General features: G+C 41.0%; 2 protein-coding genes across 16 annotated transcripts in view; both read left to right on the forward strand.

Moving 5' to 3' along the window:
• The first annotated feature begins 739 nt into the window (after positions 1-739).
• Positions 740-15,556, forward strand: LOC135097701 (uncharacterized). Of its 8 annotated transcripts, XR_010265994.1 has the most exons (8): positions 3,493-3,649; positions 3,902-4,159; positions 8,218-8,456; positions 9,046-9,175; positions 10,425-10,820; positions 13,864-13,977; positions 14,605-14,711; positions 15,432-15,450. XR_010265994.1 is itself a non-coding variant. In XM_063999682.1 (7 exons), the coding sequence occupies exons 1-6, from the start codon at positions 3,623-3,625 to the stop codon at positions 14,679-14,681; spliced, it is 804 nt and encodes a 267-aa protein (XP_063855752.1). In that variant the 5' UTR covers positions 3,493-3,622; the 3' UTR covers positions 14,682-14,711; positions 15,432-15,556. The 8 variants fall into 8 exon arrangements, 6 of the variants coding, with proteins under 6 accessions (XP_063855755.1, XP_063855752.1, XP_063855754.1 ...); XM_063999682.1 differs by lacking the exon at positions 13,864-13,977 and having other exon boundaries at positions 10,425-10,497; positions 15,432-15,556; XM_063999684.1 differs by lacking the exon at positions 13,864-13,977 and having other exon boundaries at positions 10,425-10,488; positions 15,432-15,556.
• Positions 15,557-16,932: 1,376 nt separating this feature from the next.
• LOC135097699 (uncharacterized) overlaps positions 16,933-23,700 on the forward strand; it is a 31,984-nt gene continuing 25,216 nt past the window's right edge. For 4 of the 8 annotated variants that reach the window (XM_063999669.1, XM_063999670.1, XM_063999668.1 and 1 more), the window contains exons 1-3: positions 17,772-17,906; positions 20,490-20,651; positions 22,060-22,141. In XM_063999669.1, the coding sequence (XP_063855739.1) occupies positions 20,610-20,651; positions 22,060-22,141 (124 nt within the window). In that variant the 5' untranslated portion in view covers positions 17,772-17,906; positions 20,490-20,609. The other 4 variants (XM_063999672.1, XM_063999674.1, XM_063999673.1 and 1 more) reach the window with 4 other exon arrangements.

Raw genomic sequence — 23,700 nt, forward strand, 5'->3', positions numbered from 1 at the left:
TTACAATTAAAATCACCAACAATAACTATATCACTACTTTCCATCACTATCTTTTCAAGACCTTTTAACACATCTACCAACGTCTCTTCGTGCTCTTCTTTTTGCCAAGCATTGGTCACAGGTGGCACATACACTCCTACATAATTCATTATCCTTTCTTTTCCACTTCTAATCATCACTTGTAGAATTTCAGACTTGTCTTCACTTTTTATTACCCTCTCCACTTCAACACACTTTTTAATCAGAATGATCACTCCCCCCTCCTCCCTTGTCACTTCTGTTTTTCATCCATAAATCATATTTACCAGTGTCAGGAGTTCCCCATTCATTTTTCCATTTTGTCTCACATGTTACAGCAACATCTAGTGAGGTTCTGTTTAATAACTCATTTAATTCCATCTTTGTTGACATTAATCCATTTACATTAGTATAACATACTGTTTGATGTACCATTTCTTTATTCTCATGTCTCTTACTCTTCAGAAAAACTTCTCTTTTTGTTGTTTGTCTTTTTGTTTAGCCTCATTTATCAGCTCCTTTTGCTTCAACCTTTCAATCTCATCCATATCCCTGTTTATCCATACATTTTTATATTCTTCATCTCCAGACAACCTCCAAGACCCACTAATTACCTCTTCTGCTTGTACCTACATTGCAAACTTTGTGTGTGTGTGTGTGTATGTGTGTGTGTGTGTGTGTGTGTGTGTGTGTGTGTGTGTGTGTGTGTGTGTCAGATATACACACAGCTCTGCAACACACACTTGTGCACACACACACACACACACACACACACACACACACACACACACACACACACACACACACACACACACACACACACACACACACACACACACACACTGCACCCAAATCAGGCAGTTAAAAAATTAAAGACCTGTTGTTGTTTGAGATCCCTTACCACTCCCCGTACTCTCCTTTTGTCTCATCCCACAGGCATTGTCCATGATGCTTCCTGTGTTGTGGTTCCATCATGGCAGGCATGGAAGTGCCTCTCACTGCATCACTGCCTCATGATCATTGAGAGCATGGACACAGACACTGAGGTGTGGCGCCTCTCCCCCATCACCCTCATTGCCAACACAAGCCACTTTTTTTATCTTGTCCTTATAAATCTATTTACCAGATTGTCAGTTCCACATGGGATTTTTTGTGAGTGTTACTAATGCCTCCTCCTCCTCCTCCTCCTCCTCCTCCTCCTCCTCCTCCTCCTCCTCCTCCTCCTCCTCCTCCTCCTCCTCCTCCTCCTCCTCCTCCTCCTCCTCCAGGCCCTAGTGGGTACGTGGACCTCCTCAATGGACAGATGGACAGAGGCTGGTGTGCTGGCTACATGTATCTTCTCTGTTGTGGCAACAGGGATGACATATGAGATGGCCATGACCAGCATGCCCCTTCAGGTACTGCTGTGGTGCTTGTAATGGTGTTGTAGTGGTTGTAATGGTGGTAGTAGTAATAGTAGACAGTGACTGTAGCTATGGTAATAGTAGTTGAAGTAATTTTCAGTGGTATAATAATAATAGTAATTGGAGATAAACAGCAGCCAATTTACACCAATCTTTTTGACGCATAACCTAACATCATTTAACCCAGCCTAACCTCACAACCTAGCACAATCTCACCCAACACTAAGCCAACCTAATCTAACCTAACCCAATCAGTTATTATTTCAGGAGCTGCATCTCTAACCTAACCTCACCACACTGACCCTCCACTCACATCACATCTTCAGGTGCTGCGTCTGCACCTGCCACACAGTCCATCCTCTGAGGCCGTTTTCCTGCTCATCTTCCCAAAGCCTCAGCGTTATGACACCTATGTGGATGGTGTCTTTGTTCCCCCAGCCAACCTCAACACCTCTGCAGCCGGCTACAAGCTGTTGCCTGAGAACCCCACCCATCCTCAGGCTTTCCTTCCCATGTTGGACAATGTAAGGGATGGCTGTGTGCTGTGTTGTGTTGTGTCGTGTTGTGTTTGGAATGTAAGGGATGGTTGTGTGTTGTGTTGCATTATGTTGGGAATGTAAGGAATGACTGTGTGTTGTGTTGTGTAGGGAATATAAGGAATGGCTGTGTGTTTTGTGTTGTTTGAGGCACTGGAGCTCTGTACTTTGCCCTGTCAGTTTGGGGCAAAGGACCAACTGCTCTGCCTTGTCTCTTCCTGCTGGTAACAGAACAACCACTCAGCCTTGCCTCTCCCTGTCAGTTTTGTCATGCCTCCCTATCTGTTTAGTTTTGTCATGCCTCTCACTGTCAGTTTTGTTATGCCTTTCTCAATTTTGTCATGTCCCCATGTCAGTTTTGTTGTGCCTCCCTGTCAGTTTTGTCATGCCTCCCTCTCAGTCTTGTCATGTCTCTCTATGTCAGTTTTGTCAGGCCTCCCTGTCAGTCTTGTCATGTCTCTCCCTGTCAGTTTTGTCATAGCTCTCCCTGATAGTTTTAGGCAAGGGAAACACTATTATGCCATGCCTGTCTCTGTCGCCACCTCTCCAGCTCACCCAGACCCTCCCCTACAGGCAATGAGGACCAGCTTCTTCCAGCGCAGTGCTAAGCTGGTCCATGTGGTGCTGTGCGAAGGCCACATCCTTGACATCAAGACCACACCCATGATCACCCTCACCAGTGGCCTCATGGTGAAGGAAGATGAATTTTATGAGCAGAACTTGGTGTTGAATCTGGCCAGCCTGTTTGAGGTATCCCCAAACAACATCAGGGTCATCAGTGTTATGCAGGAGCTCTCCAAGAGACAGCAGGGAAGGCTGGAGGTGGGCACAGTGAGGATGCATGTTGGGTCTGGTCTGTGTTGAGTCTGACTGTGGTGGGTGCAGCTGTGTTCAGTGTGGCTGTGTTGAGTCTGGCTTTGTTGGATCTGTGTGTTGTGCGTGGCAGTGTTGGTCTGTGTGTTATGTGTGACCATGTTGTTTGTGGCTATGTTGGGTGTGGCTGTGTTTGGTGTGGCTGTCTGGGCTGCCTGGTCTCCCTTACTAGTAGGAGCTCAACATGCAAGACTTATTCTCAAATGTTTGGGAGTTTCAACTAATTGGAGATCTAATGGAATTTATCTGAGTTTTCAAGGTAATTTTTATGACACTTGTGATAGGGAATGATCTCACCATGAAAGGGCAGGATTAAACCAGTTTATGCTGTGAGGCTTTGCTGTGGAAGTATGTGGACAGCTGTGGTGTGCCTAAGCTCTTGGGATGTAGCAGGGTGGTCCACAAGACTGTCCCATTACACTAGGAGCCAACGGAGCTAAGAGTGTGAGTGATGTGTGCAGGAGTGTGTGATGCTTTGTGTGGGCCATCCTGTGTGAGATTGCCAGCCTGGTATATAGATAGATAGATAGTGGTAGTTTAACAAGGACTGTGCCAAATGAATGGGAAAGTTGCCTATGAGATTCTTACTATTCATTATATCTGAAAATAATTACTAAAGAGAACAAAATGTTTAAGAATACAACTTAAATTTACTTAGGCTGAAGTGGCCAGTGCTCACACTACAAGCCTGAATGGTGAGGAGGAGGAGGGAGCAATTGGTGGGGAGGTGATTCCCTACAAGAAGCTGGTGCAGAGTCTGGAGAAGGCCGTCAATAGATTCCAGGATGGATCATGCAGCAACTGTGCCTCTCTCTCTTGGTAAAGTGAACCTCTGCTCTTTGTTCCTTTGTGATCTTATGTTGTCTCTTCCTCCAATGCTTCCTCTTAAGGCAAACACTACTCTGTCTCTTTACTGCCTTAAGTCATCTCTCACTCCTGTAACTCCTTTTGGTAAAATAACACTGTTCTCTGCCCCTTTACTGCCTTGAATCATGTCCTCCTGCACTTTGTCATCAGCTGAACCATTAACAGAGGTAGTGTGTTCCTCCAATACCCACCTCTCTTCCTCAGGTGAGTGACCCCATCAAGCCACCACCCAAGGAAACCCCTCCAAAGGCCACAGAGGAGGAAGGCAATGTTGTCATTCTGGATGCCAAGCTGTTCTACAAGCAGCAGGAGAAGGAGGTGGCAGAGAAGATCAAGGAGAGCCTGGCAGTGACTGAGTATGCTAAGCCATCCAGTGCATTGGTGCTGAGTGGTGTGTCCAGCAGTGTGGTGCAGTACACAGTGTTTGAAATGCAGCTGTCCTTTACTGTGCTGGATACAGAGGTGTGTGTGTAGTTGTAGTATACAGGGACTAAGCTACACACCTCTGGTTCTGTCTCCTCCTTTATTCATCCATCAGTTTATGTACATTTCTTGCCTCTCTCACCTTTGTTTTTCTACTTGTGATAAACAGGGGCTGGGCTACATTCCTTATCCCATCTCTGTATTCATTCAGTTCTTGTGTGTGTGTGTGTGTGTGTGTGTGTGTGTGTGTGTGTGTGTGTGTGTGTGTGTGTGTGTTTACCTAGTTGTATTTACCTAGTTGTGAAATACAGGACAAGATCCACACTAGGCTTGTGCCGTCCCATCTCCTTATCGACTTTTATCTAGATTTTCTTTAAATTTATGAATTGTCTTTGCACACACAGTCTCATCCTTAAGTTCATTCCACACTGTTATACTTCTGTGTGGGAAGCTATGTTTCTTGATGTCTCTTCTGCAAACACTCCTATTCAGTCTCCTTCCATGTCCTCTTGTGTCTCTAGTATCTGGTATCAAGAGGTCTTCTCTGTCCGACTTTTCCATTCTTTCCAGTATTCTATATATATAGCTATCAAATCACCTCTTTCCCTCTTTTTTTCTAGTGTAGTCAGGCCCAACCTCTTCAACCTTTCCTCATAACTATACTCTCTTAAGCTTGCAAGGATTTTAGTTGCAGCTCTGGATTCTTTCTAACTTTCTTGTATCCTTTTTCAAACTTCGACCACACTGATGCTGTGTACTCCAATCTCGGACGTATCATCGTTGTTATCAGTTTTTTATCATATCTTCATCAATATAGGAGAATGCTATCTTGATGTTTTTCAGCAGTTTATATGTTTCTCCTATAATTTTTGTTTATGTGCTTCCCAAATGATAAATTATCAGTAATAATTACTCCTAGGTCTTTTTCTTCTGATCTTATAGAGATTTCCTCATTCCCAAAGTAATAGTTGCCAATTGGTCTTTTCGCACTTTTTCCAAACCTCATCACACTACATTTTTTAGCATTAAACTCCATGTTCCACCTCATTAACCCTTCATTAATCTTAATTAAGTCCTGATTTAAAGCATTGCAATCCTCTTCATTTGTTACTTTCCTCATAATCTTAGCATCATGAGTGAAAATGTTCATGTAACTTTCTACACCTTCTGTCACATCGTTTACATAAACTGTGAACAAAATAGCCACTCGTTACTGTTCTCCAGTTCGACCTGCTGCCTTTAATTACTGTCCTCATTTCTCTGTTTGTCAAAAAGTCAGTCATCCACTTTAACAGTGATCCACTGAGTCCTCCAGTTTTTTCCAATTTCCATATTAGTCTTCTGTGTGGAACTTTATTGAATGCTTTTCTCAGATCTAAGTATATGCAGTTGGCCCATCCATCTCTCTCTGGCACTATATCTATTACTCTTGAGTAGAAATATATCAAATTTGTGACATAAGATCTCCCTTTTCTGAAACCAAACTGTTTCTCTGTTATCACCTTGTTGTCTTCTAGGTATTTCACCCATCTGTTCTTGATAATCTTTTCACAAATCTTTGCCACCACACTTGTGAGTGATACAGGTCTATAATTTAATGGATCTTCTTTACTTCCAGTCTTGTGGATTGGGGTAATATCTGCCCATTTCCAATTTATGGGTACTCTACCTTTTACCAGGGTGGTGCTAATTATATTGTGCAACACTGAGACTAATTGTGAGCTATGCTTTTTTAAAATCCAACTGGAGACACCATCAGGACCCATTGCTTTCCTTACATCCAGGTCTTCCAACATATTCTTTACTTCATCTACTGATGTTTTAATCTCCTTTAGGTCGGTCCCTTTTTCTAATGCTGTCCTCTCATCTCTGAAATCATTTTCCTTAGTAGACACAGAGTGGAAGTATCTATTAAACACTTCAGCTACCTCTTCTGGGTTATCCACTATCTCTTCTCCAGCTTCTACTGTGCTTATTTCATCTTTACTCTTTAATTTTCCATTAATGAATTTATAAAATAATTTTGGTTGGTCTTTACATTTCTCCACAACATTCTTTTCAAAATTTTTATGCTCATCTCTGCGAGTTTTAAGAAATTTGTTCCTCTTCCTTATATAATTGTTCCACAGGTCCAGTCTCCTGTTTTTCTTCCACTTGTTCCATGCTTTTTCTCTCTCCAATCTAGCTGTTGCACATCTCCTGTTGTACCAATCCTTTTTGAAAAGGTTCTCTGTTGATCTTTTGGGTACCCATTTCTCTACTCCCTTATTATAAATGTCCAGGAAAGCTGTCCACTTTTCCTTTATGTCCTCCTTTTGAATAACCATGTTCCAATTCACTTCACTGAAATACTTCCTAAGTTGTCCAAAGTTAGTCTTGCTGTACTCGTAGTTTAGCCATTCTCTTGTGTGGTCCTCTTTTCTTATACTGAGGTTATTATCCGTAGCTGTGAACTGAATCAGCACATGATCACTTTTTCCTATTGGGTTTATGTATTTAAGGTCTTCTACTATTTCTTGTTTCTTATTGGAAATTAGATTGAGCCTTGAAGGTGCTTCATTTCATCTAAATCTTGTGTCATCTGTAACCCATTGTGTCAGGACATTTTCAATAGCCAGGTCTAGTAGCTTGTTCCCCCATGATGGCTCACTGCCTTCCGTGGTCCAATTCTCCCAAGATATCTCTTTACAGTTAAAGTCCCCCATCAGGAGTATATCGTCATTTTCCTCAAATAACTCCTTGTGTCCTTGTGTCCTCAAGCATTTTGTTATATTCATCCTCTCTCCAAGAGTTGGAATAGGGGGGAACATAAGTCACCACAATGTTACAGTATCTTACAATATTCTGTCTTAAGTTTATTTTCAATACTTCTGCCTCCTCCACCCCATATGTGACAGATTCCACTAATAAATCCTTCCTAATTAGAAGCATCACACCTCCTCCCTGTTTATTTTTTCTATTTCTCATCCAGAGGTTGTATTTTCCTTCACCAATATTTAATATATCCCTTCACTTGCCAATTTAATTTCAACAATTCCCATGATGTCTGGTTTCTCCTCTTTTAATTTCTTCGATCTCTCCAGTTAGCTCTTTTTCTTCTTGTAATGTCCCCACTAATTTTTCCACACATGTCTTTTCCTTCTTTTCTCTTTCAGTCCACTGAGGTGTATACTCTTCCTTCAGACCGAATACCACGACAGTTTTTTTCTTATCCTCAGTTTCTCTCACCAAGTTTTCTTTGTTTTATAACTTGAACAACTTTTTCTGTTAGCTTTTTGTTGTTTGCCTTTGTTTGTTCCTCCACAATTTTCCTAAAATCTATCTTTTCTTTCTCTTGTTCTTTCTTCCAATTTTCCTGTTTTACATTTAACTCTTCCACTTTGCCTTCATATTCCCTTGCTTTCTTTTCATATAACGTTTGTTTTTTATGTAGATCGTCTTATGCACCTCTCCACACCCCCTTCTCGGTGATCAAAGTTTCAACCATCTTCTCCATCTTGTCAAATCTATCCTTCATTTCCTTCATTTCAGTTTCCAGTGTGATAATTCTCCTTCTCATCATTGCTTTCCTGACCCTTCAGTCCTCTTCCCCAAATCCCGAGGTCTCTCTGTCTAGCCTTCGAGACGGTCCCCGGACCATTGGCATAAACAACATGGTGGGGACCGAAGTAGACCCCCCTTCACCGCTCATTATAACAATTTAACTGCTTTGGAGATGGAACAGCAACGAGTAGAACCAGTGTGAACTCTCATACTCTGTATTTCCACTAGGGCAACTCTCAGTGACGTAGATGGCTGGATTTTTAGTGTGTGTGTGTGTGTGTGTGTTTAGTAAACTTTCAGGCCTTTTTGGTTCCCATGAAAGGACTCAAAGATACACCAATAATTATTCTCTCTCTCTCTCTCTCTCTCTCTCTCTCTCTCTCTCTCTCTCTCTCTCTCTCTCTCTCTCTCTCTCTCTCTCTCTCTCTCTCTCTCTCTCTCTCTCTCTCTCTCTCTCTCCTCTCTCTCTCTCTCTCTCTCTCTCTCTCTCTCTCTCTCTCTCTCTCTCTCTCTCTCTCTCTCTCTTGCTTCTCTTCTCTTCTCTTCTCTTGCAGGGTGCACCCACCAATGACCTGGGCCACAAGAGTGATCCCTGGCAGGTCACGGCAAGTCTCTTGGGAGGTCCGCCAGGTGCCATCCTCATGGGCACCACAACAGTTCCCAACAGGAATGGCACTGCCATCTTCACCAACCTGTCTGTCAGCAAGCCCGGGGAAGGCTACAACCTCACTTTCACCATCATCTACCCCAGCTATGCTCCAGCCCTCACCACCACCCTGGAGGAGACCTTCAGGTAGGTGCAGGTCTTTATTTATGTAAGAGGGGGACTGGTCAAGGGCAACAAAAAGTTTAAAAAAGCCCAATGAGAGTGCCAGTCCCTAAAGAGAGGTCAAAAAGAACCATCCAAAGCTGGAGCACAAGTGTCTGGTGTAAGAACAGAAGAATAAGAAAATAAGTGAAGCTGTAAGAAGCCATCAGGCCTACACATGGCAGTCCCTGTACAAAGCATGCTTACCTATTTCCACCTATCAACCTCATTCATAAATTTGTGTAATCTTCTTTTAAAGGTCACTAAATAATCAGCTTCATTACTGAGTCCATTCCATTCATCCTCCACTCTATTTAAAAAACAATTCCTTCCTATCTCCTTTAAATTCAACTTAATCAGGGTACATTAATAGTGTCTCTAGGGATTAGACCTTGACAGGATACTGAGGGAAATGCAAGTCTGACATACCAAAAAGGAGAGAAAAGGATCTCAGTATTTACCAAGATATAATTACTATTGGAGTCACATAAGTGATCTAATAGTTGGTCTTCTTTTGGTCTCCCCTCAGTGCATAAGTGATGTAATAGTTGGTCTTCTTTTGGCCTCCCCTCAGCTTGACACAGATGAGTGCAGCAATGGTCCTGCAGCAGCCCAGCATAGTGCAGGCCGGACAACCCACCACCATCACTGTTCACTTTGTTGACAAGGACTCTGGCTTGGTTTTTAATGGCCTGGCTTTCAAGGTGAGGAGACAGACAGGCATGATTGACTTAAATGTTGCATATAAAGAGTAATAAAATAATATAATCTTTGTTAACATGATGTGAGGAAGTGAGGAGACAGACAGGAATGATTTTTTTTTTCTTTTTTTTTTATAGAGTAATAAAACAATATAATTTCTGTTATTGTTCAGTTTGTTGACAAAGATTCTGGATTGTAGTTTGATGGCAAGGCATTGAAGGTGAGGAGATGACAAAATCAAGTTAAATTTTTTGGGATAGCGTAATAAAACAATATTAATTCTGTTATCAAGAGGCATTCAGTTTGTTGACAAGGACTCTGGCCCAGTGCTTGGATGGCAAGACTTTAAAGGTGTGGTAGACAGGAATAATCGAGTCAAGTTTATTTTTTGCATACATGCATGAAGTAATAAAGCAATATTATTTCTATTATCATGATACATTCATTCAGTTTGTTTACAAAAATTCTGGCTTAATGTTTGATGGTGAGGCTTTCAAGGTGAGGAGATGGACAGAAATTACTAAGTTAATGAAGGGACTGTAATTAACTTTTTTGAATGAAAATGTGTGCAAAAAGCAACATTGGTCTGTGCACACTGAAAAATCATCCAGCACTTTGGCAACAATCTGCCAAAGTTTGAGCAGTGTGTCTGAGACATAGCTTGTTTACACTCAGGCTTTAGATTACACCTTGTGGTACTCCTTATGTTTTGCTGTTTTTCATAATTATACTGTATCTGTTTTTTTGTGTGTGCATGATTTTTGGAGACTTTTTCAGATGTGTGGCATGTTATCCCTAAGTGGTGGGAGGGGAGGGAGTGGGACAGTAATTACTGGATAATGAGTCAGTACTCAGTTGGCCTAAGGTGAGGCCAGGGCATGTATGTACTGCCATGCTGGTGCCAGACCATCCACATGACTCATAAAATTTATGAGAGGAATTGTGTTACTATCTTCTGTGAAGACCATAACCATAGCAGAGTCTTGTAAGTACAGTAACTAGGGTGTTGTAGGGAGGTCCACAACACTGTTCCTTCCCACCAGAGACCAGTGGGCCTAAGAGTGTGAGTGATGTGTGTGTGAGTGAGTGTTGCTTTGTCTGGGGTTGGTGGCCTGGTGTATAGATAAGTAGATAGATGAAGGAGTAAAATTATACCCTCTCTGTTATCCTTCCATAAGAAAGCACAGAAGTTGAGAGGAATTGCATCTGTACTGTATTTTCTTTCCTGAGCCTCTTCTCTCTCCTCCTCAGGCCAGACATTTGTGGGCAAACTGCTGGCAAAGACTGCTGAGGGACACTTTGAGGTTATCCAGAGGTATGCCAAGTAAGAAACAGAAGAGAATGTTACAAGGAGGAGGCAGCAGGCACCTGCCAAAATGATAATTACTCCCAGTGATGTCTAAAGCACTGGATGATGGGGTGCTGTGAACTTATCATTAAACGCAGCTGTGACCTCAATGAATGTTTCCCTTAGTGTCTCACAAGAAAAGGGGACAGTCACAGCCTGCTCTCTAAAGACAACTCTCTTCCTTCACACAAAACTACAAGCATCTAATTACACACACACCCTTCACTCAATTATCATGGAGACTCCTACACCAGCCTCATAGAGTCACCATCGGGGGAGGGGACAACAAATGTCCCCAGGTCAGACTGCTCTTCTGGTATCGACCCTAAGTGTCTTGACACCGCTCAACTTTTTCTTCATTAACTCCTGCAACATTTGCAGTCTTGGATCCAATTTTCAGTCTGTAAAAACACCATCTCTCCTCTACTAAACCTAATTTTCTTTTCCTCACTGAAACACAGGTGTCTAAGGCAACTGACATTAGCCCCATTTTTGTTCTCTCCTACTTTCTCTATCCTCATTTTCAATCCAAAGCTGGATGTTGCATTTATGTGCACAACAACTTAACCTGCTCTCTTGCCCATGCTCTTGAATCTTCCGAGTTTTCCACCATCTGGCTACGATTACAGTCACTCTCAAACTAAATGTATCTGTGCTGTATACCTCTCACCTAACTCCTCTGACTTTAAAAAATTCTTTGACTTCTTAACTTCCAAAGTGGAGCACATTCTGACCCTCTTCCCTTTTGCAGAGATCTCCATTCTTGGAGACTTCAATGTTCACTACCAGCTTTGGCTTTCCTCTCCCTTCACTGACCATCCTGGTGAACCAGCCTTCAACTTTGCTATCCTCCACAACCTAGAGCAATCGGTGCAACACCCTACTTGTATTACTGACCATCTTGGAGATATGCCCAACATTATTAACCTTTTCATAACCTCTAATCCTTCTGCTTATGCTGTCACCCTCTCTTCTCTGTTGGGCTCATCCAGTCACAATCTCATATCTTTTTCTTGTCCTGTCACTCCAATCCTTCCTCAGCATCCCCATAAGCAGAAGTGCCTCTAGGATTTTGCCTCTGCTAGCTGCAGGGACCCAAGGAGGTATTTTGCTGATTTTCCTTGGAATGACTACTGCTTCCATGTCAGAGACCTGTCTGTGTGCAGAGTACATAACAGAGGTAGTAGAGTCTGACATGGAGGTGTACATTCCTCACTCTTTACCTTCCAAATCTTGGTTTAACACAGCTTGTTCTCTTGCTATACATGATAGAGAGGTGGCCTACAAAAGGTACTTAAGCCTTCCATCACCAGAATATCATGGGCTTTATATTTTTGCCCGGAACCATGCCAAGTCTGTTCTCCATCTAGCCAAAAACTCCTTCATTAACAGAAAGTGTCAAAATCTTTCAAGATCTAACTCCCCTTGTAACTTCTGGCACCAAGCCAAAAACATCTCCAATAACTTTGCTTCTCCTTCTTTTCCTCCTTTATATCAACCAGATGGTACCACTGCTATCACATCTATCTCTAAACCTGAACTCTTTGCTCAAACCTTTGCTAAAAACTCTACCTTGGACAATTCAGGGCTTGTTCCTCCCTCGCCTCCACCCTCTGACTACTTCATGCTACCTATTAAAATTCTTCACAGTCATGTTTTCATGCCCTCCCTGGCCTAAACCCTCGGAAGGCTTATGGACCTGATGGGGTGCCTCATATTGTTCTCTGAAACTGTGCCTCTATGCTTGCACCTTGCCTAATCAAACTCTTTCAACTCTGTCAGCATCTACCATTCCTTCTTGCTGGAAGTTTGCCTACATTCAGCCTGTTCCTAAAAAGGGTGACTTCAAATCCCTCAAACTGCCATCCTATTGTTTTAATTTCCTGCCTATCTAAAGTTTTTTTAATCAATCATCAACAAGAAGATTCTTAAACATCTTTCACTTCACAACCTTCTATCTGATCACCAGTATGGGTTCCATCAAGGCCACTCTACTGGTGATCTTTTGGCTTTCCTTACTGAGTCTTAGTCATCCTCTTATAAAGATTTTGGTGAGACTTTTGCTGTTGCTTTGGGCATATTAAAAGTTTTTGATAGAGTTTGGCACAAAGCTTTGATTTCCAAACTACTCTCCTGTGCCTTCTATCCTTTTCTCTGTAACTTCATCTTAAGTTTCCATTCTGACCATTCTATTGCTGCTGTGGTAGATGATCACTAGTCTTCCTTTAAATCTACTAACTGTGGTGTTCCTCAGGGTTCTGTCCTATCACCCACTCTCTTCTTATTATTCTCCAGTGACCTAAACCAAACTTCTTGTCTTATCCACTCCTACACTGATGATACCACCCTGCACTTTTCTACGTCTTTTGTAGAAGTCCAACCCTTCAGGAAGTAAAGAGTTCATGCAGGGAAGCCACAGAAGACCTGACTTCTGATCTCTCTAAAATTTCTGATTGGGGCAGAGCAAACTTAGTATTATTCAATGCCTCAAAAACTCAATTCCTCCACCTATCAACTTGACACAACCTTCCAGATAACTATCCCATCTTCAGTGACACTTAACTGTCCCCCTTTCTACACTGAACATCCTTGGTCTGTCCTTTTCTTATAATCTAAACTGGAAATTTCACATCACATCCCTAGCTAAAACAGCTCTTATGAAATTAGATGTTCTGAGACATCTTCACCAGTTTTTCTCATCCCCCCCCAACTGCTAACTCTGTACAGGGGCCTTATCTGTCCATGTATGCTTTACATGTCTGGGGGGTTCCACTTGTACTGCTCATCTAGACATTATGGAATCAAAAGCTTTTTGTCCCATCAGCTCCTCTCCTCTAACTGACTGTCTTCAGCCGGTTTCTCATCACTGCAATGTTGCATCTCTTGCTATCATCTATCGCTGTTTTCATGCTAACTGCTCTTCTAATCTTGCTAACTGCATGTCTCCCCTCCTCTGACGGCCTCGCTGCACAAGACTTTCTTCTTTCTTTCACCCCCTATTATGTTCACCTCTCTAATGCAAGAGTTAACCAGTATTCTCAATCATTCATTCCTTTCTCTGGTAAACTCTGGAACTCCCTACCTGCTTCTGTCTTTCCACCTTCCTATGACTTGAATTCCTTCAAGAAGGAGGTTTCAAGACACTTATCCTTCAATTTTTGACTGCTGCTTTGGACCCTTTTATGGGACTGGCATCTCAGTGGGTCTTTTTATTTTTTGGTGGGGGGAGGGGGAGGGTTGTTGCCCTTGGCCAGTGTCCCTCCTACTTGAAAAAATAAATAAATAAAAATATCACCACCCATATCTTCCCAACACAAATACTGACAACAGCCCCTGTGTCAGGCTGTATGTACCAGATGAGGCCGTGTCAATGCTCACCTTTGAGAACGTCATATTTGAGGCGCCTGACGTGAGACAGCAACTCATAGCCAAGGTTGCTGTTGTCTCCGCTAGCTGGTACGTGGAGTCCTCTCGAGTATTGGTGTCAGTCTGGTAAACTCTGGAGCTCCCTGCCTATGTCTGTACTTCCTTATACAAGACACTTCTTAAATTTAGGGTAATTCTTTTGGCTCTGTCTTCTAGAGACTGGTACCTCAGTGGGCCCTTTTATTTTTATTTATTTATTTATTTATTTTATTTCATTTTATTTTATTTCATTTAATTTCTTTTTTTTTATTTTTTCCTCTCTCTCTCTCTCTCTCTCTCTCTCTCTCTCTCTCTCTCTCTCTCTCTCTCTCTCTCTCTCTCTCTCTCTCTCTCTCTCTCTCTCTCTCTCTCTCTCTCTCTCTCTCTCTCTCTCTCTCCCCTTTTTGTTGGCCTTAGCCAGAGTTCCTCTTACATAAAGGAAAATCTTGTATACTGATGTACATACTTATGGAAGTTAGGATAAAATGTATTGCATGTTGATGTACTGTTTAAAACCCCAATACCTCACACTACAGACTATTAAAGATACAGAATCCTTGCTGAACCATCACTGGAACCATGAAAACCCCTGAAAACACCATAACAACTGAAAGTATCAGAGGTAAGAGAGAGAGCAAAACATTTGGGAGTGCAGTTTATTATCTGTCTCCCATACAGGACTGGTGGTGTATCCCTCACATCTGGTCATCAAGGAGTACCCCATGGTCAAGTCCTTGCACACCGATCTGTTCTGATGGAAGCAGTTGGAGGGTGTGGAGGATGTGGTGAGAATGACTGTCCTTATCACCCATCTGTTATATCCTTCAGTATCTTCTTTTCTTCACCTGCACTGTGTTTTTTTCCTCATGCATCCTTCAGTAATATTGTTTTCTTCATGCCTCCTGTGTTCTTTTTGCTTCTGTTCTATCCTTCATTATACTTTTCTGTTATATCCTTCAGTGATATCCTTTTTCCTCCTGCAGTGTATTCTTTTTCCCTCTTATCATATCATGTATCCTTCAATGATATCTTTTCTTCATCTTTGCTGTATTCTTTTTCCTCTACCTTATCCTTCATTATCCATTTCTTCACTCATCCTGTATTCCTCTTTCTTCTTCCTTTAATGCACACTTTCCTCCACACACACAATTTAAACCTTTCTATCATGCATAGTTACCCTCATCCCCTCCTTGCCCCACGCGCGCACGCACGCGCGCGCGCGCACGCACGCACGCACGCACGCACGCACGCACGCACGCACGCACGCACGCACGCACGCACACACACACACACACACACACACACACACACACACACACACACACACACACACACACACACACACACACCTTTTCCTTGTCTTCCTCATTTACTTGCATTTTTCTCATTCTCTACCTCCTGGTCTTTTCCTTCATCCTTCTCTCTCTCTCTCTCTCTCTCTCTCTCTCTCTCTCTCTCTCTCTCTCTCTCTCTCTCTCTCTCTCTCTCTCTCTCTCTCTCTGCAGCACAAGGATGGCCAAGGAAATCCTTCTCAAATACCCAGAGATCCTCCATGCCGCTCACCCCTTCTTCCTCTCCCTCAAGTTTGTGGGTGCTGGTGGCTCTCTCCTGGATGGAGCAGTTTTTGTGGTGAGACACACAGAAGGGAAGGGGAAAAGGAAGGGGACTAGAAGGGAACTGGAAGGGGATGGAAGGGGCTGGAAGGGAAAGGCCGGATCCATTACGCTACGGAATGTTGCCAGGAAGGGGAAAATGTAAGATGGATGTAAGATAGTTGTGGGGAAAATATATATGAAGGGAAACCGTGAAGGGATAAAAAAAATATATATATATATATATATATATATATATATATATATATATATATATATATATATATATATATATATATATATATATATATATATATATATATATATATAAAGGAAATATTAGAACTAGTATGACGTCATTGGAGTGTAGAGTTTCTGAGAATGTAAAAAGGGAAATGAGAGGAAATTTTTACCTAATGTGTCGCTATGAGGGGAGGTGAAACTCTCTCTCGGTGCGGGAATGTTGTGAGGGGAATGTGAGGGCGAAGATACGGGCGGAAGAGGGGAGAGTAGAGGCTTCGTTGTCCCTTGAGGGGATGCCAGGTGTGTTTGTGTTTGTGTGTGTGTGTGTGTGTGTGTGTGTGTGTGTAATAATAATAATAATAATAAACGGTTTATCCTTTAGGCAGTCAACACACTGAAAATGTACATTGGGGGTGGGGAAATACTTGACATTAATCCTAAAGGTAAGTCAAATCTAGAAGGGACTATTGATTGATGGCTCGCACCATGGTGGGAATCGCACTGAGTCTGTACCGGTCCGTACGTGGCGCCTTTAGGGGCGTTATCTTATTGTGGTGTCTGGTGGCACGGGTAGGGCGAGGCGCGTCAGGCGGCAGCATGTTTCTGAGACGTGTGTGTTTACTTTATGAATGTGTATCTTAGTTGAGTAATTACTGATGCATATATTATTACTGCTCTCTCTCTCTCTCTCTCTCTCTCTCTCTCTCTCTCTCTCTCTCTCTCTCTTCCTTTTCTTCCTTTCTTCCCTCCTCACTATCTTTCTTCTCTCCCTCATTCTTCCTTCATCACTCACCATCTTTCATCTTCCCTTCCTTCCCTCTCTTCTTTCCGTACACACACACACACACACACACACACACACAGAGAGAGAGAGAGAGAGAGAGAGAGAGAGAGAGAGAGAGAGAGAGCTCTTTTACTCAATATAGGAAAAGAAAACTATCCAACTGAATGTGTGTGTGTGTGTGTGTGTGTGTGTGGCGCAGGGCAGATCTCTCTCTCTCTCTCTCTCTCTCTCTCTCTCTCTCTCTCTCTTAAAATTGCTTTGGTTTCACTTCCCAGAGTACGAGTATGTTTTCAGTGTGTGTGTGTGTGTGTGTGTGTGTGTGTGTGTGTGTTGTTTTGATATACTGTTTTATCGTAGGCTGGCAGGGCAGGTACTGAGGGAGGGAGTGTGTGTGTGTGTGTGTGTGTGATGTTTGCTTCTAGTTAAAACTCCCCCAGCTCTCAACTATCTGGGTCAGTGACTTTGTGTACAACACTTGAAAACAAACTCGCGCTCCGGCAATAGCTTACGAAGGCAAACTGAGGTGTATATTTATAATGTTGCTCCTCCGCTGGCGTCTGATGTGAAATACTTGAGGAAATGTGGTTCTGGGGTACGATTTTATTCCTTCAAAGTGTGTTCTGGTAAGATTTTATTCTTTATAAATGTGTTCCTGGTACACTTTTATGTCTTATAGGTTTGGGTGAAAAACAAGTGGTTTTAATTTGTTATACTTGTTGATATATATATATATATATATATATATATATATATATATATATATATATATATATATATATATATATATATATATATATATATATATATATATATATATATATATATATATATATATATATATATATATATATATATATATATATATATTGCATGGTATGGTTACAATGGTTTATTTAATTATTAGTTCATTTAGAATTATCTACGATGTTGGCCTGAATACTTAGAGAGAGAGAGAGAGAGAGAGAGAGAGAGAGAGAGAGTCCCAGCTGATTTTAAATGGCCTTGAGTGAGGCGTTGCATGTAAGACAAAGGGAAAGAAAATAGTGATGGATTAATTCCAGTTTCAAAAAGAACTATAATTCATAGTTTTGAACCATTACTTAAAGATATGAAACACATAAGGATTGAGTCACTTCATAATTTAAATTTAATCATTCATTTGACTTTGTTCTATTGAAGCTTTAGTCCCTTATTATTAACTCATCACATTATGTATTTGAAATTTTTTTTATATATTCGTCAGTATAGTAGGAGGTGGATAGTTTTTGACCGATCCCGTGGGTATATTGTTTTTAAATATTCAATGAAAGACGTTTGGAGAACGTCAAACTTTCTTTGCCACAGAGAGAATGAGAGGACGGGTAAGAGCTGTTGCTGGTTATATAATTAATTTTAATTTTATTTTTATTTTTCATGTTTTAATAAGCTTGCTGTTGTCGTAGGTCGTAGCTATGGTAGATAAGACTTTGACTGATCGCCAGTCAGTTAGGGAGGGTGAAAGAAAACTGATTCTTGGCTAAAAAGAGATGACGGGAAGGAGCTGCTGCCGGTGATATAATTAATCTAAGTTTCAATGAGCTGTTGTCGTAGGTTACCACAATGATAGATAAGCGCTTGATAGTTTTGATAAGTATCCCTTGACAGGAAATATTTCAGGAACACTTGCTAATGTTATGAGAGGACAGACTTGATCGACGCGGCCGTTCTCTCGTCATAACCAGGGATGATTAGTGTTATACGACTCTTATATACTTTGATTTTCATGTGTCAGTGCGTCATGCTGGTCATCTTGTTAAGTAGCTTGGGTAAAGTTGAGTGAGGAATGAGTCTGCAGCGTAGGATTACTGAGACTGACGTGGCTTGGTTGAAGCGAAGTGTGGTGTCCTCCGTGGTGTGCACATGCCGTGGTATAGGTGCGGTGTGCTGTGGTCAGGTGTTCTTTGATGTGTGCTTGTCGTGGTGGTGTGTGGTGTGGTGGTGTACTGAGGTATAGTGGGGCCGAGATCTGGTGTAAGTTTGGTGTGACTAAGGTGTTGTGGGTTTATGTGTAGTGTGGCGTGTGGTGTGGTGAGGCCTAGACTTGCTTCAGGTTTGGTGTGGCTGAGGTATTGTGGGGTGTGGTACGTGGTGGTGTGACAGGTTGTGTGGTGTGTGGTGTGGTGTGACTGTTGTGTGGTTCGTGGTGTGACAGGTGAATGCAGATGAACAGCACAGTGCATTGACACACTCCCTGTAGTACATGAAATTTCACTAAACCTGTCATTATACTTCATGAGATTTATGAGTCCATCCTTTGAGTGCCATTGTGTCCACTTATGCACCATTGTATTGCATGGGTGGAGTTTGTTAGCCTGATTGATCACACAGCATGGGAGGACAGAGGTGGGAGGGTAAGGCAAGGGAGGGGAGTAGAGGGGACAATAGGAAGCTAAGCTAGGATGTGATTAGGGCATCTTGTATATACATATTTCCTTGGCCCTGCATCTCCTCTTATTTTTGGGGGGCTGTTACTGACAATAACTACATTATTCACTTAGGTGATGGCAGGAAAAATTTGTTGTGACGTGCATGACAGGGTAGGTTTGATTTAAGTCAAATTATTTAAGTTTATTTAAATTATCGTAAAAAATAATTATTTAAATCAAAATTAAATATACTGTATCCAAAATTATTGAAATGTTACATTGGGTCAAATATCTAATGATTTAAATTATATATATATATATATATATATATATATATATATATATATATATATATATATATATATATATATATATATATATATTTATTTTTTTTTTTTTTTATTTTTTTTTTTTTTTATTGTACTTTTATGTTTGATTGGAGTTCCACTTCTTTTTCTTTGTATTTATGTATAGTTACTTTAACCTAACAGATCTGATTAAGCTATGATTTTTATGTGAAAAACTCCTCTTGGGTAATGTATATTAAAGTACAGTTTCATTTAACACTGGCCAAGTTTGATACAAGAAAATGGCCTCATAAGACTGAAACAAATAGTTACTGGAACAACCCCTAAACCCCTAAAGGACAGGAACATTCCTCATGGACACCCCTCCAACCTGGGCTGGTTTTGACAATTCAGTGAAAATAGGTCATGTTCCATCAATTTCTCAACTCTGCTTTGACCAACTACTTAACATGTAATAGCATCACACTTATCAATTCTTCCTCTTCAATCTTCTGCCACCGTGAACTTTGGAAAATTTGAAATTTGAAATTATAGGTCAACTATAGAAGCCACCTGCCTCTACATTGCATCAACTATAGACACCATCCACCCTATAAGGGTTAAACCAGTAAAGTGCCTGGAAGGCGATTGACGAGCGAAGCTGTCAGTAATGAAACAGTGGAAGCACCCTGCAGATTGTGCACTTGACTAATATTCAGATCACTCTAGCAAAAAACATTGCAAGAGTCGAATGGTTGTGCTATGTACTGTTGGATAGGAAATTTCATTTTGTGTTTATTGGTGTCCACTTTTGTTGAGACAAACAAAAGTTGATGAAAACCTGCAAAAACTGAAGTTTGGTTTACAAAATCCCAATTTTGACACACTTCTACTTTTTACAAGTTACCCTTTGACTTCAGCCAATAGAAGAGATGAAAGCTATATCATATAAAATTGATAGAGTTGTGTTGTCATATGGTGCAAATTTTGTTACAATCGGCTATGTTGTTGAAGAGATATTAGTGTTTCAAGAGTGTTATAGTTGAGCTGGGCTGGATCAGGCAGCTCAAAATGAAACAACAATCTCCTTAGAAAACTTTGCTTTGCCTGTAATAAAAGAATTGATTTATATAAAAAATCTGATGTAAATCAAGTAAATAGATTTTTTATTTTATTTGTTTTATTCAACTCTTGTACAAATATGTTTTGTTACTTTTGTTATGTTAGTTTTAATTGCAATGTTGCTTTCAAGGGACAAGAATGTACAGCAAGAACTTGCAGAACTCGGACAGAAGTGAATTACTGGATCTGAACACCTGAGTAGGTAAAGAAGCACAGCTGCACAAGCAAAGAAGAAACACTACTACCATGAATGCCCAAGACTTGTATGACAATGTGCTGCAGGGAAGAGAGTGTAAGTCATTTCAGTTCAGTGATGATAACTTCTCACCCAAGTCTAACCTGGCTGTGTCCCCACACTACACCACCCTCTCTGGCACTCCATGCCGATGACTCTCACTCTCCTCCAGTACTTGTGACACGCCTCGGTCCAGCCTCTTTGACTCAACTGAATTTTCAATCAGCTTATCGCCAGACAACCATGGTTCCAACTGTGGGCACATTTATCCCATAGAACGATCACATTCAGAAATGGGTGCCAGTACTGTGGAGACCAAACTCAGGAAACTGGATCCACTCAGGTCATCCTCTGATCCAGAGATGAATTGTTGCCACTCGGAAACTCATGTCTCTATAATGAAGGCTTTAAACAAAAGTTATAAATGTGAAGAGAATCTCACTGGTGACTTCTCCAAGGCTCTGTTGCTTCCTATCCTTGAGATTGGGAAACACCCAGACCTTCAGTCTATAAGTGTTCATACTCTAGCTGATGTTATTAAGGGCAAGTACAATGATAAACTTGCCTCCTGCAGAATTATTGACTGTAGGTACCCGTATGAATATAACGGAGGGCACATAAAGGGGGCAGAATTGTGGCACTTGCCAGAGTTAGTGACTCAGAACCCGAGAGCTAAGAAAGGTGTTTCACTTATGCCACTATAAGGCCTTCCTTGAGCTTATTTCATTATTTTCCCTATATCATTCTCTCCATCTTATGTTCTACAGTCCCTCCTTTCTAATGCATGAGACTTGCATTGCTCAAACTAAACTTTTTATTGGGCTTATTAGAAATTAGGTCATTTATTGTTTAATTGTGTTATTTTACTGAGGATGTTTAATATTTTCATGTCATTCATCCATTAACAAACCTTTTTATTGGCTTTATTAGAGATTAGGTAATTTATTTTATTTAATTGTGTTATTTGACTGAGGTTGTTTAATATGTTCATGTCCTTCATTCCTTCCTGTCAAATTCATTAACCTTGCAATGTTCAGACAACACTTGTATAGTGTGAATACTTTGGTATTTTTTGTTTTGTTTTACTGAGATTGTTTAATATTTTTATATCATCCACAAATTCACAAAACTTGCAATACTTAAACAAAACCTCTAATCTGTGGATTGGAGATCAGGCATTCTGTTCTGTCTTACTGTGTTCTGTTTTACTTATATAATCTGTGGATTGGAGATCAGGCATTCTGTTCTGTCTTACTGTGTTCTGTTTTACTTATATAATCTGTGGATTGGAGATCAGGCATTCTGTTCTGTCTTACTGTGTTCTGTTTTACTTATTTTCATATGTCCTGTCAAATTTGTGAGACTCACAATACTCAAACAAAATTTGCAATGTATGGATTGCAGATTAGGTATTTTATTCTTTTTCATTGTGTTCTGTTTCACTAAGATTATTTAATATTTTCAGCCCAAGAGTGACACCACCATTGATGAGAAACCCGAGGACAACCTCTGGCTACAACTGGGCTTTACTGTGGACTCTGAGACAGGTAAGCTTTGGGGATCATTAGCTTTAGTCATCAATACTTAATTAGCATTGGTGAAAACTAGTGTGCATTCTTTCATTTATTTTTAAGAGGTGGCCATTTCTGTGATAGTGGTGCCTTAAGCTGACTAATGTTCTTTTATGTAGAGAGACAAGAATATGATGTACTATCTAACAATTTAATATTGTCTTAGCTAAGTAAATGCTCACAATTGGCCAGTTATAAAGACCTGGCCATTTCTGCAACAGTAGCATCTCATGTTGACTGAAGTTTTACCATCTTAGAGAGAGAAAAAAAAGGATGCATTCATTGTGTAGCTATTCATATATTAGCTGACACTGTGCCTCCATGATAAAGTGGGTCGTGTACTTGACTACGAATCTGTGGGCCCTGATTTGAATCAGGGCTGGGGCAGTTGATGCATAGTTCACCCATTTGTCATCCTTTGGATTGGTTGGTAAAGACTACCTGGGGAAGCATGGGGAAGGTAAACTATGGAAAATTGAATATCCCTTACCTCTGTGTCCTTGGGTAAGGGATATAATCCATCTCAGTTTCAGTGGTGTACACGGAGATGAGGTCATGTGCAGCTATAACTTGTGCTCCCAATTTTACCTTGACCTCAAATGTATGCTCATGAATGCCTGTTTATGTCTGTGATGCACAGTTGCAGGGTCTTTTAATTAGAATGAGTATGGTATGGTCTCGTGGAATGTCAGTTCACCTATTAATGCTTAGATTTCTTCATAAATACCTCTTCTAGTGTCTCAGGCACATTGACAATCTGCTGAAGATATTGGTAATGCTCCATACTCTTGGATATCTTGGTGTTGAAGGTTTGGATCAAGGCATAAGCTAGCTAACTCTCTCTCTCTCTCTCTCTCTCTCTCTCTCTCTCTCTCTCTCTCTCTCTCTCTCTCTCTCTCTCTCTCTCTCTCTCTCTCTCTCTCTCTCTCTCTCTCTCTCTCTCTCTCTCTCTCTCTCTTGCTTTCATTAATGATTCATGATTCAGTCCTGCAGAAAGAGTGAAGTCTGTGCTGCTTGGCAGATGCAGATGACAAGGTTGATCTTAACTTAGTATTTTGGAAAGGGAGGATTGGCTTGGTTTGATGCTGAAATTGGCTGCTCCTGGCTTGTTCCTTACTCCTGATAGAATGAGCCAATTTGAAGTCTGGTATTCCTTCCATCACTACATTAAAATCTACTTCCTCATTCTCTTCTTTGCTTTCTCATGGTGAACTGCTGGAGACATTTGATTCTCCTTTGTTGTAAGGAGAGCTGTAGCCTCTGTATGGGAGACATTAAAGAAAGTATCCACTTTCAGTGGCTTCATATCCATAGTCTGAGTGTAACATTCTGGAGTGATATGTGGTGAAAAGATCCTTCTCTTGATCTGATCCTTAATGCAGCATCTGTTTGTGCATTCATGACAGTTCTCCATTCATCACTAATAAACATGACCTCTTCTTTGTTTCACAGATATCCCTCTTACATATGATGCTCTTCACACCATCTGTCCATTTCATTTCTGGTTCTCTTCTCAGCCTTACACCTCACACATC

The sequence above is a fragment of the Scylla paramamosain genome, unplaced genomic scaffold (genome assembly GCF_035594125.1).
Source record: "Scylla paramamosain isolate STU-SP2022 unplaced genomic scaffold, ASM3559412v1 Contig29, whole genome shotgun sequence".
Lineage (NCBI taxonomy): Eukaryota > Metazoa > Arthropoda > Malacostraca > Decapoda > Portunidae > Scylla > Scylla paramamosain.